The 14,758-nt window shown below is 40.5% G+C and overlaps 1 protein-coding gene across 1 annotated transcript; it reads right to left on the reverse strand.

The window, feature by feature from the left end:
* Positions 1-904: 904 nt before the first annotated feature.
* Positions 905-2,344, reverse strand: LOC103242191 (mas-related G-protein coupled receptor member X4-like). Its single transcript, XM_008009929.3, has one exon. It carries the CDS (start codon positions 1,924-1,926, stop codon positions 958-960), a length of 969 nt encoding a protein of 322 aa, XP_008008120.2. The 5' UTR covers positions 1,927-2,344; the 3' UTR covers positions 905-957.
* Between the last annotated feature and the right edge of the window lie 12,414 nt (positions 2,345-14,758).

Raw genomic sequence — 14,758 nt, forward strand, 5'->3', positions numbered from 1 at the left:
TATCCAGATACTATAATTGACATTAGCATGGAAGAGTCAGATGTTTTCAGTTTTGCTTCTTATGTTAACAGCCATAAAACTAACTGAAAGTTACACCCAGAACCATTTGTACAAAACCTGGAAGAATGAAGAATTCTACACTTAAAGACTTTGTAAACGAATAATAAATGGTTTTCAAGATAATTCCACTTTGAAACCAATACTGAGGTTTCCAATGGCCAAAGTGGAACTAGTAGGGTATATTTATAGGCTCCTCACTGGTCCATTAGTCCAGGAAGAGCTAAATAAGCACTTACCAGTTCTCAAGGGGAAAGGGCCATGGTTGTCTTTACTAGAAACCAAGGCCAAGGTGTGACCATGTGTGGACAAATGACAGGAGAGGGCTATTCATAAAACCAATTTCTAAGACTGTTTTTATGAAGGGAGAATCTCTCTCTAAGGACATTATTTTGCTTTATATCTGAGAATTCAATGGAATTTACAGGTAGTAGAACTCACTTATTCAGAATCGAGTTTCCAACTGCAGTAATACTTCTAGTCATAGAAGGGAACATGATTTTCAGGGAAACATAATCTGAGAGATTAATAAGGAATCTTCCTTTTTGGTACTATCAGGTAGAAAACAAGTATAAACAGTGTTTTAGGGTTTTGGACAGGAACTCCTTTTATTACAATGAAAAGTGCAGAAAAAGTGTTCAGTAGGAAGGATTCAGTGTAAGATAACAGGGAAAATGTGTTGGTAATATCAAGGAGAATCTAAACATTCTACTGTCAGACTAATGCTTTCTGTGGGTGAACACTAGAACTGTCAGGTTAGATAAACATCTATTTGAAGACCTTGAGTTACCATTGAGACATTTCTGAGGCACAATGCTAAGAAAAACGCATATAATTGTCAAGGTTGGCAGGGCAGTGTTGCTCTCAAAGTCCCGTCTGACTGACAGGGCAGGAGCTCTTTCACTGCCTGCATTGGCTTCCCGACAGCTCCAAGGTTTCCTCAGGAAGCCGCCCTCCACCTTCATCCACCTCAGGCGTGTCCTGCAGAGCCCTCTGGAGAACCACCTTCAGGTTCTGCCTATTTTGACGCTGCCTAAAGGAGCCCACGAAGAAGTAAATGATGGGGTTGGCACTGCTGTTTAGAGAGGACAGGAACATGCAAACCCGATAAACGTGACAATATAAGACTTCCAGATCCTTGTGGATCATGTAATTTAGGGACCCCAGAATGCCGAAGGGCAGGCCGCAGAGGAGGAAGACCAGCACTGTGAGCAGGATGGTCACGTACAGCCTAGTCAGCGGCATCTTCTGGGATCCACAGAGGATCCTGACCAGCAGGACCAGGCTGGAAACACAGAGAACCACACACAAAAAAGTCAGCCATGCGATTATGATGAAATTTGATGTTTCACACCAACAAGAATCAGCACCACTAAACGGGAAGTCACAGAACCTCCACTCCAGGATGCTCCGCAGCAGGGACAGGGCCCAGAGCAGGACACACACGACCGCTGACAGGTGTGTGGGGCGGCGGCAGCGGTACCAGATGGGCCACAGGACGGACAGGCAGCGCTCCGTGCTGATGGCGCTCAGAAAGCTCAGGCCTGTAAGGTAGGGGACGGTCATCACACAAATGAGGATTCTGCGGGTGGTATGGGGGATATTGATGAGGCTTAACAGAAAACGTAAAACGTGGCCGCAGAGGAAGAGGAAGTCGGCAGCCGCCAGGTTGAGGATGTAGGTGGAGACAGCGTTCCTGCGCATGCGGAAGCCCAGGAGCCAGAGCACAACCGCGTTTCCTGTCAGCCCCACGAGGGAAATGATGCACGTCAGCACTGTGAGGCTCAGGATCAGCTTGTAGCAAGGAGTCTCCTCGCGTCCATTGATTGGTGTCTGTGATGTTCCCAGGGCTGGGATGGTTGGATCCATGCTCAGAAACCCCAGTCTGGTGCCCCTGGGAACACAGAGCAGATGTGATCACCAGCTGTGTGATCTCTGATTCTCCCCACCACCCTGCCATGTGGGATTTACTGTTCTCATTTTAAAGAGGAGAGAAACAGAGGCTCACAGAGAATAAGTCACCTATCAAAAGGTGGGGGTCCTCATCCAGTTTGAAATCCAGTTCTTCTTGACTCTGAAACCTGACCTCTCTACTACCACACAAGTTCTGTGCTGACACGGGAATAACATTAGGATCAAAACACCCCCAACTCATCCAGCCGGGGTTGTGGACCCGATCATTACTGTATCATGGGCCTGATATTTTATCTCAGATGGAGAAAGTCAGATACACAAAGAGGTGGCTGTGACACACTTGTGACTAGGACTGGTCATCCATGGACAGGAAAGAAGACCATGCTTTATGAATGAGAGGAAAATGTGACCTTCGCTAGGATAAGTGTGAAAATGGCTGGGCCTGGTGGGTGAGAAATAACTCAGTGTATTAGTCATTGCGGACAGGACCACATTTTACATTTTATACTCACAGTGCCTATTTCCATGACCAGCACACTGTGCTCTTCATAAACATTCTTTCAATGAAGGAATGCATGCATGAGGAGCCTAATGGTACTGGTAGATTTGGATGAAATGGAAAATAAAGATGAAAGCACAATGTAAGGTATTAGAACACACATGTATAACTGGATGAAGAAAATTTCATTCATCAGAATTCTATTTGTGGACAGCTCTATCTGTGTTGAGAAGAATTATTGATGTGTGCCCAAAACCTGAAATTGACAACTGATGTGCCTTTGAAATGAAAACTCAGTGTGGCTTTGCTGAACACCTAGAAGCATTTTTGTACACAGTGTTTGGGTAGGGTGTAGATCTCATCTGAATTACTCAGCAATAGAACAGAGGAAAGAGTAAGTGCAGATGAGGTCTGAGTGTAACTGACGGAGGTAATTGAAGTGTGGAAATATCTATGGGGGACTACTAAATGTTCTGCTGAGTGTACACAATGTAAACCTATTTCATTCTCTCTTTCAGGAGATCTCTGGTAGCATTTCTTTGTTGATGCAAACATTTGTATGAGAGGCGTCCATGAGGGGAAATAGACGATGTGTAGGGCTTGGAGTGTAAAGAGAGATATTCATGCAGATTTCAACTGGAGAATGAGGATTAGTTCTAATCTGGGAGAATAACAGCAGTTGATTGAGAGTTTATAAGGTATTGTCTCTTTTAATCACCTGAAGAACCTAGGAGGTAAGAATTGGTATTATTCCCATATGGCAGATAATGCAATTGGAGCATAAAGAAAGGGAATTATTTGTCCCAGGGGTTATATTTTATATAGTATGAATTTGAGTCCAGCAGGGCTGACTCACGATCCAGTCTTGGAGCAGCCGTTTATACCTAACACTGCCCTGTGTCAATTATACATGTTAGAAAGACTAAAGCAGAGGAGCGATTCTCAAGTTAAATCCAAGTTGGCAGTCAAAATTATGGATTGAAAAAAAACTGACCTAAGCAAACTCCAGATAGGGAATGAGAGGCAAATCAAAGAGGGAACAAAACAGCGGCGAGTGAACACCATTTAGGAATAAATTCAGGAGTTCCTTTTTGCCTATCAGAGGCCACGTTTGCTCTGGAATCCTAAGGTTGCACAGGGGCAGGAGGCCTCCTGGTGGACAGAAGATGCACCCTTTGCTGGGAGTACAGAGAAACATCAGGAGTGAATGCCTCCATCATGAGTTCCCTTAGAGGGACAAGCTGGCACAGCCCTGACTGGCCGAGAAAGGAAATGGGAGGAAAAGGAGAACCTCTGTTACCCACACTCAGGGCACTAAAGAGTTTCTCCATCTATATTTATGGTATGATATGTTTGTCCTCCTCATGAAACCCGAAGCTCCATAAGGACTAAGTCATACCTGTCATTTTCCCTGTAGTATCACCAACATTTAGCATGTGTTCCTTAAAGACCATCTATGATATTATCCTCATATAACATAAGATGAAGCCAAGGCCTAGAGAATTAAAGGGTTTTCCTGAGTTCACAACAGTAAGAGCAGGTCCAATACCAGTCTCTGGTCCCTGGAGCCCTGCATGAGACTCCAGTTCTGTTCTCTGCCCCATCATTCATTATTTCTGAGGAGTTCCTGAAAAATCTTGATGTCAGCACAGAGTCAGAGACAATCAGGAGTGAAGAGACTGCTAGGTTGCCCCAACATTCATTTTCCTCTTTGGTCACATAACAATTCTGAGAGTGTAAAAGCAGCACAAGGACCCATATCCATTTTCCTTGATGCTGAATGACATTATATGACCAGGTGCTGTTAAGTGGAAGAATCCCAAAGTGATGTAAGCAATTCCTCACTCGCGGGATCAATAGAAGGAGCAAAGCCTCTCCTTCCACTTGTCTTTTTCCATAAGGCTGGAATGCTGATGTAGCTGGAAGCCATGCAGGATCACAAGGACGAGGGCAACTCTCTAGGGACTGGGGAGCAGCAATTTTTGGAATTCTGATGTGTGATGCCTAGAGCTTCTAGTTCAAATTTCAAAGACAGTCATTTCTGGGTATTCAACATGGGACTTTTTCCAGAACTTCAGCACACACCAAAATCTGCAGATGCTCAATTTCCTTATATGTGATATTTGTATATAGCCTATGCACTTTCTTCCAGATACGTTAAATCGTTTTTAGTTATTTAGAATAACAACAAAATGCAAATGCTGTGTAAATCTTGTCATATTGTAGTTTTTCCAGAAATAACGACAAGGAAAAACAAGTTTCTACCTGTTCAGTACATACACAACTCAACCATACCCTTATTTTTGGAATAGTTTCCACCTGTGGTTTGTTGAATCTGCAGATTCAGAACCTAGTGACCCAGAGGCACAATTATACTTTCTTGTTTAAGATATATCTTGTTTAGAGCAGCCAAGCTTATATTCTAAACAAATAAATATGTTCTCTTTTTAAAATTACATTTTATTTTCTATGCATTTTTGAAAAATGCAAACATTTCTGCATAAAAGTGACAGTAGAGAAAGACATGCCAAACGTTAAAGTAGTCTGATGGAGCTGAAATGAGACAGGAATCAATCACCTTCAGGCAGAGAAAGCCTCAGGAAGTAGGAGGATATAAGGAGGTGAGAGGGATAGTCTCATTTGCCATGAGGATTTGCTTTCCATTCTTTATCCTGTTTGACATCCCAAGAGAGTGGTTTCTAGGTACCACATCAGTGGGATTCTTTTTATTTCTGGTTTCTGATGAAATTGAGACACTGGGACATACTGACAGGAGACTGGAAGACAGCAGGAGAGTGACTTGGGATTTCCACCTCCTGGCTCTCTGTCTGTGTATTAGTTCTTTCTTGCATTGCTAAAAAGAAATACCTGAGACTGAGAAATTTATGAAGAAAACAGGTTTAATTGGCTCATGGCTCTACAGGCTGTACAGGAAGCATAGCAGCTTCTGCTTTAGGGGAGGCTTCAGGAAGCTTCCAATCCTGGTGAAAGGCAAAGGGGGAGCAAGGCATCTCACATGGTGAGAGCAGGAGCAAAAGAGAGAGGGAGGAGGTGCCACACGCTTTTAAACAATTAGATTTCATGAGAACTCATCAGTGTCACAACAACAATACCAAAGGGGGATGGTGTTAAAACATTCATGCGAAACCATCCCCATGATCTAATAATCATCTCCCACCAGGCCCTCCCTCTAACATCGGGAATTATAACCAGCATGAGATTTGGGTGGGGACACAGATCCAAACCATATCAGCCTGTGTGGTTGTGTGTTGGCCATGCAGGGCTTCTCCACCTGCCAGCTCATGTTCTTCCATCCCTATGGTTACAGCTATGGCTATGGCGACAATGGTAATTGCTCCTTCCCTGTCCCTTTCAGCCTACGGCAGGAAGTAGTGCTCCCCTATGTATTGCTGCTTAAGGTGCTGACCCATGCCTCGTCTCTTTCCCTTAACCCTGTGCATCTTTGTAAATACTTTCCTCATGAAACACTCCTTAATTATTTCAGTTTGGACTATCTATAACTCCCTTGGTCCTTTCCAGATAGGTAAAGAAGAATAAATTTAAAAAGGAAGTGAAACAATAAAACCGGCTCTACAGCAGTTCAACTCTGGGAAGAAATGTCTTCATGTCCCCTTGCTCCTTAAATGAATGTAAGAGGCAGCATTCTCTCCAGGAGAGCAGATTGAGTGATTGGAATGAAGGAGGTGATATGGGGAGATAAATCAGAAGGGGGACCCCATTTGGAATTCACACAATTTGGGCTGGCAGCACCTAGTTTCTAAAAGGAAGCTTCATGTCTCTTGTCTTTTCCTGAAACAAGCTCATGACTCCCTGCATGTAGCACCAAGGTGGAAGCACAGGGACATGATCTTATAGCAAAAACCATAACTGACTATGGAAGAAGACAGTTCTTGGTACTTACCCTTATGGTTCCTTCTTTTGTCCTGTAGTGAAGACTCCTCTTGTGCTAAAGGTGGAGAGCCTTTCTGGGATTCAGTGGCTTTGGAGGACTTTTCTGTGTTGCTTAATTCAGGAGATGCCTACAGGAGCTGAAATGAAAGCTGGTTAGCAATACAGGCTTATGAAGATGCTGGACAGTCTTGTTAATTCCTGTATAAGGACTATGGACAAATCAGAGGCCAGAGGTATTTGAGGCACAAATCCTAACTGAAATGATTCTTGGCCTCTGTCCCATATCCAATACATATCAGCCCCTCCCATCACATCCCATCTTGTTCAACTTCCTGTAAGTAATTGCTGTCCTGATTTTGAAAATCAATTATGGGCCTAGGTATCACATTAAGCAATGTGAACTTTCATTATGAAGCTTTATAACTAAAGAAAAAAGTAGATCTTGGGATCATCAAGGCTGATAATGGCCTGACACCATGTTTTGGTGTTTTCTTTATCATAGTATTGATATATTCATGTGTATACTTTCTTTCCAAATGCTAGAGAAGTGTATGCAAAGTGAATATCTAGAATGCCATTGTCCAGAGGCTACCACTTGCTGCACATTTTATTCTAACTTCTTTTATTATTATCAACTCTGAACATTGAACATTTTTAAAGTTCTGTGAAGATAAATCATTTATTGTTATTATTTTTATTTCAATGGGTTTTTGGGGGAACAGGTGGTGTTTGCTTACATGGATACGTTCTTTAGTGGCAATTTCTTAGATTTTGGTGCACCTATCACCTGAGCAGTGTACACTATACCCAATGTGTAGTCTTTTATCCCTCATCCCTCTTTCATCCTTCCCCCTAAGTCCCCATAGTTCATTATATTATTCTATGCCTTTACATCCTCACAGCTTAGCTCCCACTTGTAAGTGAGAACATATGATGTTTTGTTTTCCATTTCTGAGTGACCTCAGTTAGAATAATGCGTCCGATTCCATCTAGTTTGCTGTGAATGCCATTATTTTATTCCTTTTTATGGCTGAGTACTATTCCATGGTATATAAATATATATATATTAAATATATAGTATATATTATATAAATATATATTAAATATATATTATATATATATTATATATATATATATATTTAACGGGATTGCTGGATGAAATGGTAGATCCACTTTTACTTCTTTAAGAAATTTCCACACTGTTTTCCATAGTGCTTGTGCTAGTTTACATTCCTACCAGCAGTCCAAAAGTGTTCCTTTTTCACCACATCCCCACCAACATCTATTATTTTTAGATTTTTAAATTATGGCCATTCTTGCAGGAGTAAGGTGGTATCGCAATATGGTTTTTGATATGCATTTCCCTGATCATTAATGATGTTAAGCATTTTTTCCTATGTTTGTTGGCCATTTGCATCTCTTTTTTTCAGTTGTCTATTCGTGCTTTCAGCCCACTTTTTGACGGGATTATTTCCTTTCTTCTTGCTGATTTGAGTTCCTTGTAGATTGTGGATATTAGTCCTTTGTCAGATGCTTAGTTTGTGAAGATTTTCTCTCACTCGGTGGGTTGTCTGTTTGCTCTGCTGACAATTGCTTTTGCTGTGTTAAAGCTTTTTAGTTTAATTAAGTCCCATCTATTCAGTTTTGCTTTTGTTGCATTTACTTTTGGGTTCTTAGCCATGAAGTCTTTGCCTACGTGAATGTCTAGAAGTATTTTTCTGATTTTATCTTCCGGAATTTTTATTGTTTTAGGTCTTAGATTTAAGTCTTTGATCCATCTGGAGTTGATTTTTGTAGAAGGTGAGAGGTGAGGGTCCAGTTTCATTCTTCTACATGTGATTTGCCAATTATCTCAGCACCATTTGTTAAAAGGGTGTCTTTTCCCCTCTTTATGTTTTTGTTAGCTTTGTCAAAAATCAGTTGGCTGTAAGTATTTGGCTTTATTTCTGAATTCTTTCTTCTTTTCCATTTGTCTATATGCCTAGTTTTATGCCGGTGCCATGCTGTTTTGGTGACTATAGCTTTGTAGTACAGTTTGAAGATGGGTAGTGTGATGCCTCCAGATTTGTTCTTTTTGCTAAGTTTTGCTTTGGCTATGCAGATTTTTAAAATTTGTTTCCATATTAATTTTAGAATTGTTTTTTTCTAGTTCTGAGAAGAATGATGATGATATTTTGGTGGGAATTGCATTGAATTTTTAGATTGCCTTTGGAAGTATGGTAATTTTCACAATATTGATTCTACCCTCCCATGAGCATGGGATGTGTTTCCATTTGTTTGTGTCACCTATGATTTCAGCAGTGTTTAGTAGTTTTCCTTGTAGAAGTCTTTCACCTCATTGGGTAGGTATATTCCTTAGTATTTTTTTTTTACAGCTATTGTAAAAGTGTTTGAGTTCTTGATTTGATTCTCAGCTTGGTCACTGTTGGTATGTAGCAGTGCTACTGATTTGTGTACATTGAATTTGCATCTTGAAACTTTACTGAATTTATGTATCAATTCTAGGAGTTTTCTGGATGAGTCTTTAGGGTTTTCTAGGTATACGATCATATCATCAGTGAACAGGGACAGTTTGAGTTCCTGTTTATTGATTTGGATGATCTTGATTCCTTTCTCTTGTTTGATTGCTCTACCTAAAGCTTCCAGTACTATGCTGAATAGAAGTGGTGAAAGCGGGCATCCTTGTCTTGTTCCAGTTCTCAGGGAGAATGTTTTCAACTTTTCCCCATTTAGTATAATGTTGGCTGTGGGATTGTCATAGATGGTTTTAATTACATTAAGGTATGTCCTTTCTATGACAATTTTGCTGGAGGTTTTAATAACAAAGGGTGCTAAATTTTGTCAAATGCTTTTACAGCTTCTATTGAGATGATCATGTGATTTTTGTTTTTAATGCTGTTTATGTGATGTATCACATTTATTGCCTTGTGTATGTTAACCTATCCCTGCATCCCTGGTATGTAACGCACTTGACAATGGTGGATTATCTTCTTGATATGCTGTTGGATTGGGTTAGCTAGTATTTCGTTGGGGATCTTTGAATCTATATTCATCAAAGATACTGGTCTGCAGTTCCTTTTTTGTTACGTCCTTTCCTGGTTTTAGTATTAAGGTGTCCCTGGCTTCATACAATGCTTTAGGTAGGATTCCCTCTTTCTCTGTATTTTGGAATAGTTTCAGTAGTACCAATTCTTTGAATATCTGATAAAATTCAGCTATGAATACGTCTGCTCCTGAACTTTTTTGAAGGCAATGTCCTTTTAATTTTTATTTCAATCTCACTGCTTCTTTTGGGTCTGTTCAGAGTTTCTATTCCTCCTAGTTTAATCTAGGAGGTTTGTATATTTCCGGGTATTTAGGCATATCCTCTAGGTTTTCCAGTTTGCACATGTAAAGGTGATCACGGTAACCTTGAAGGATCTTTTGTATTTCTGTGGTATTGGTTGTAATATCTCCTGTTTCATTTCTAATTGAGTTTATTTGAATCTTCTCCGTTCTTTCCTTGGTTAATCTCGCTAATGGTATATTAATTTTGTTTATGTTTTCAAAGAACCAGCTTTTTGTTTCATTTTTCTTTTGTTGTTTGTTTGTTAGTTTGTTTCATTTACTTCTGCTCTGATTGTTTTTATTTCTTTTCTTCTGCTTGGTTTGGGTTTAGTTTGTTCTTGCTTCTCTAGTTCCTTGAGTTGTGTAACCTTAGATTGTCTATTTGTGCTGTTTCAGACATTTTGATGTATGCATTTAATGCTATGAACTTTACTCTTAGCACCACTTTTGCTGTAGTCCAGAGGTTTTGATAGGTTGTGCCACTATTATCATTTAGTTCATAGAATTTTTAAATTTCCATCTTGATTTCATTGTTGACCCAGTGATCATTCAGGAGCAGATTATTTAGCTTCCAGGTTTTTGCATAGTTTTGAAGGTTTCTTTTGGAGTTGATATCTGATTTTATTTCACTGTGGTCTGAAAGGATACTTGATATAATTTCAATTTTCTTAAATTTATTGAGACTTGTTTTGTGGCCTATCATATGGTCTGTCTTGGAGAACGTTCCATGTGCTGATGAATAGAATGTATATTCTGCAAATGTTGGGTAGAACCTTCTGTGAATATCGTTAATCCATTAGTTCTAGGGTATAGTTTTTTATTTTATTTTATTTTATTTTATTTTATTTGTTCATTATTGTTATTTTTTTTTGAGACAGAGTCTCACTCTATTGCCCAGGCTAGAGTGCAGTGGCACCATCTTGGCTCACTGCAACCTCCACCTACTGGGTTCAAGCAGTTCTCCTGCATGAGCCTCCCAAGTAGCTGGGACTACAAGTGCATGCCACCACGCCTGGCTAATTTTTTGTATTTTAGTAGAGACAGGGTTTCACCATGTTGCCCAGGCTGGTTGCAAACTCCCGAACTCATGCAATCCACCCACCCCAGCCTCCCAAAATGCTGGGATTACAGGCGTGAGCCACCATGCCAGGCCTAGGGTATAGTTTAAATCCATTGTTTTTTTGTTGACTTTCTGTCTTGATGACCTGTCTAGTGCTGTCAGTGGAGCACTACTGAGGTTCCGCACTATCATTGTGTTGCCATCTAACTCATTTCTTAAGTCTAGTGGTAACTGTTTTATAAACTTGGGAGTTCCAGTGTTAGGTGCATATGTATTTTGGATTGTGATATTTTCCTGTTGGAATAGACCTTTTATCATTATGTAATATCTCTCTTTGTCTTTTCTAACTGTTGTTGCTTTAAAGTCTGTTTTGCCTGATGTAAGAATAGCTCCTCCTGCTCACTTATAGTGTCCCTTTGAGTGGACTATCTTATTCCACTGCTTTACTGTAGGTTTCTGTGAGTTTTATGTATTAGGTAAGTTTCTTGAAGACAGCAGATAGTTGGTTGATGAATTCTTATCCATTCTGCCATTCTGTACCTTTTAAATGGAGCATTTAAGTCATTTACATTCAGTGTTAGTATTGAGATGTGAGGCGCTATTCTATTCATCATGCTAGTTGTTGCCTGCATACCTTATTTTTTCATCGTGTTATCATTTTATAGGTCCTGTGAGATTTAATCTCTATGAAGGTTCTATTTTGGTGCATTACAATGTTTTATTTGAAGATTTAGAGCTCTTTTCAGCAGTTCTTGTAGTGCTGGTTTGGTAGTGGCACAATCTGTCAGCATTTATTTATCTGAAAGACTATATCTTTTCTTCATTTATGAAGCTTAGTTTCATTGGATACGATATTCCTGCCTGGTAATTGTTTTGTTTAAGGAGGCTAAAAATAGGGCTCCAATCCTTTCTAGCTTGTAAGGTTTCTGCTGAGAAATCTGCTGTTAATTTGACATGTTTTCATTTATTGGTTACCTGAATCTTTTACCTCAAAACTCTTAAGGTTCTTTCCTTCATCTTGACTTTTGATAACCTGATGACCATGTGCCTAGGTGATGATCTTTTTGTGATGAATTTCACGGGTGTTCTTTGACTTCTTGTATTTGAGTGTCTAGATCTCTAGCCAGGCCAGGGAAGTTTTCCTTGATTATTCCCTCAGATAAATTTTCTAAACTTTTAGATTTCTCTTCTTTCTTGGGAACACCAATTGTTTTTAGGTTTGGTCATTTAAAATAATCCCAAACTTCTTGGAGGCTTTGTTCATTTTTTAAAAAATTCTTTTTCTTTGTCTTTATTGGATTGGGTTAATTCAAAAGCCTCATCTTCAAACTCTGAAGTACTTTTTTCTTGTTGTTCAATTTTATTGTTGAAACTTTCCAGTGTGTTTTACATTTCTCTAGATGTGTCCTTTATTTCCAGAAGCTTATATTGTTTTTTATTTATCATGTTTATTTCTTTGGATTTTTTTTGGTCCATATCCAATATTATTTTAGAAATTTCTTTAATTTTGTTTTTACCTTTCTTTGGTGCCTTGTTGAGTAGCTTAATAATTGACTTTCTGAATTCTGTTGCTGGTATTTCAGAGATTTTCTCTTGGTTTGGATTCACTGCTGGTGAGCTAGTGTGATCTTTTGGGAGAGCTGTAGAACCTTGTTTTGTCATATTGCCAGAAATGTTTTTCTGGTTCCTCCTCATTTGGAAAGATCTGGGGCTCAAGGTCTGCTGTTCAGATTCTTTTGTCCCATGGAGTGCTCCCTTGATGTGGTGGTGCTCTATCCTTTCCCCTAGGGATGGGGCTTCCTGAGAGGCAGACTGCAGTGATTATTATTGTTCTTCTGGGTTTAGCTACCAGGCTCTGGGCTAGTACTGGGGAGTGTCTATAAAGAGTCCTGTGATGTGATCTGCCTTCAGGTCTCTCAGTCGTGGATACTAGCACCTGCTCTGGTGGAGGTGGCAGGGGAGTGAAGCGAACTCTGTGGGAGTCCTTGTCGTAGTTTTGTTTAGTGTGCTGGTTTTCTGGAATGCTGGATGTGCTAGCAGTGAAGTTCTCATGTGGGCAGACTCAGAACCTCTGGTATCCAGGATGTTGCAGGTGGTGGAATTAGCTGTTGTTTTCTCCTCTCTTGGAGCAGGGTTTTTCTTTTATGAGTTGCTGTAATGGCTTCAGTTGGTTGACTACCAGCCAGGAGGCATCACTTTTAAGAGAGCATCAGGTGTGACAGGATAGTGGGGATACGAAACTGCCCTAAGGTTGTTTGGATAAATATTCAGGTTTCTCATGTGATCAGTGGGGCCATAGAGCTCCCACGAGTTTGTGTCTTTTTTCTTTGGCTACCAGGGTAGGTAGAGAAAGACCGTCAGGTTGGGGCAGGGTTAGGTGCGTCTGAGTTCAGGCTCTCCTTGGATAGGGCTTGCTGCAGCCACTGTGAAGAATAGAGGGTGTTCTCAGGTCAATGGAGTTATATTCCAAAGGGGATTATTGTTTTCTATGCTATATCATACAGGTTTCCAGGATGTGCAGGAAAGCTGGCAGTGACAGGCCTCACCCAGTTTCTGTGCAGCCATCAAGGCCAGTCTGACATTCACTGTGCCTTACCAATAGCACTGACTTTTTATCCAAGCAGCTGGTGAGCAGAGCTGAGATATTGTCCCAGGCTACAGCCTCCCCACTGAGAAAGCAGGGCTTTCAGGCTTCACCCCTCTCCACCTGCTGTGGCTTCTGTGTTCATATCTGCACTTCCCGTTTGCTTCCCACCCCTGGATCCTGCACAGAAAAATTCACACTCAGTTGAATTTATTACAAAGTAACTAGAAGTTTCCTTCTCCCTATGGTCCTTCCCCAATACCACTGGTAGTTCTCCCCAAGGACCCCTGTGAGATAAGGTCAGAAATGGCTTCCCTGGGGACCGGATGTGCTTACAAGGCTCTTTTCACTGCTGCTTCTACTTTTATATTTTGGTCTACTTTCTGAATTCTAAATCTTACCTTTCAGCTCTAGGTAAGGTTAAATCCTTCTCCCATGATCTGGATTTTCAAATTCCCTAGTGAAGATGTGCATTCAGAGGTGAACTTTCCCCCTCTCACACAGTTTTTTGGATATCTCACAGAGTTTCCAGTGGCAAACTGCTTCTTTCAAAGGGTCTGTGAATTCTTTTTTTTTTTTTTCCTTTGTGGTGGTTCTTGGAGCAGAGTTCATGATGTGAGTCTCCACACACATTCTGTCTACTTGAGTGGGAGCTGAGTCTTAGTCCTGCCTCTTATCTGCCATTTTTCCCTTTGTCAAGTAATTGCTGATTTTTAATCCAATTAATCAGAGCTGTTTCACATATAACCGTCACAGAAACACATATAAATTCACATACAGACAGAAGAAGATTCAGTAGTTGTAAGAGTTTTCATTTGCAAGTTTTTTTTTTTTTTTTAATTATACTTTGAGTTCTAGGGTACATGTGCATAACGTGCAGGTTTGTTACATATGTATACTTGTGCCATGTTGGTGTGCTGCACCCATCAACTCGTCAGCACCCATCAACTCGTCATTTACATCAGGTATAACTCCCAATGCAATCCCTCCCCCCTCCCCCCTCCCCACGATAGGCCCCGGTGTGTGATGTTCCCCTTCCCGAGTCCAAGTGATCTCATTGTTCAGTTCCCACCTATGAGTGAGAACATGCGGTGTTTGGTTTTCTGTTCCTGTGATAGTTTGCTAAGAATGATGGTTTCCAGCTGCATCCATGTCCCTACAAAGGACACAAACTCATCCTTTTTTATGGCTGCATAGTATTCCATGGTGTATATGCGCCACATTTTCTTAATCCAGTCTGTCACTGATGGACATTTGGGTTGATTCCAAGTCTTTGCTATTGTGAATAGTGCCGCAATAAACATACATGTGCATGTGTCTTTATAGCAGCATGATTTATAATCCTTTGGATATATACCCAGTAATGGGATGGCTGGGTCATATGGTACATCTAGTTCTAGATCCT

This window comes from Chlorocebus sabaeus, chromosome 1, assembly GCF_047675955.1.
Source record: "Chlorocebus sabaeus isolate Y175 chromosome 1, mChlSab1.0.hap1, whole genome shotgun sequence".
Lineage (NCBI taxonomy): Eukaryota > Metazoa > Chordata > Mammalia > Primates > Cercopithecidae > Chlorocebus > Chlorocebus sabaeus.

Bases quoted from the DNA above. Each gene is read 5' to 3' on its own strand.
- LOC103242191 (XM_008009929.3), bottom strand. From the start codon at position 1,926: ATGGATCCAACCATCCCAGCCCTGGGAACATCACAGACACCAATCAAT.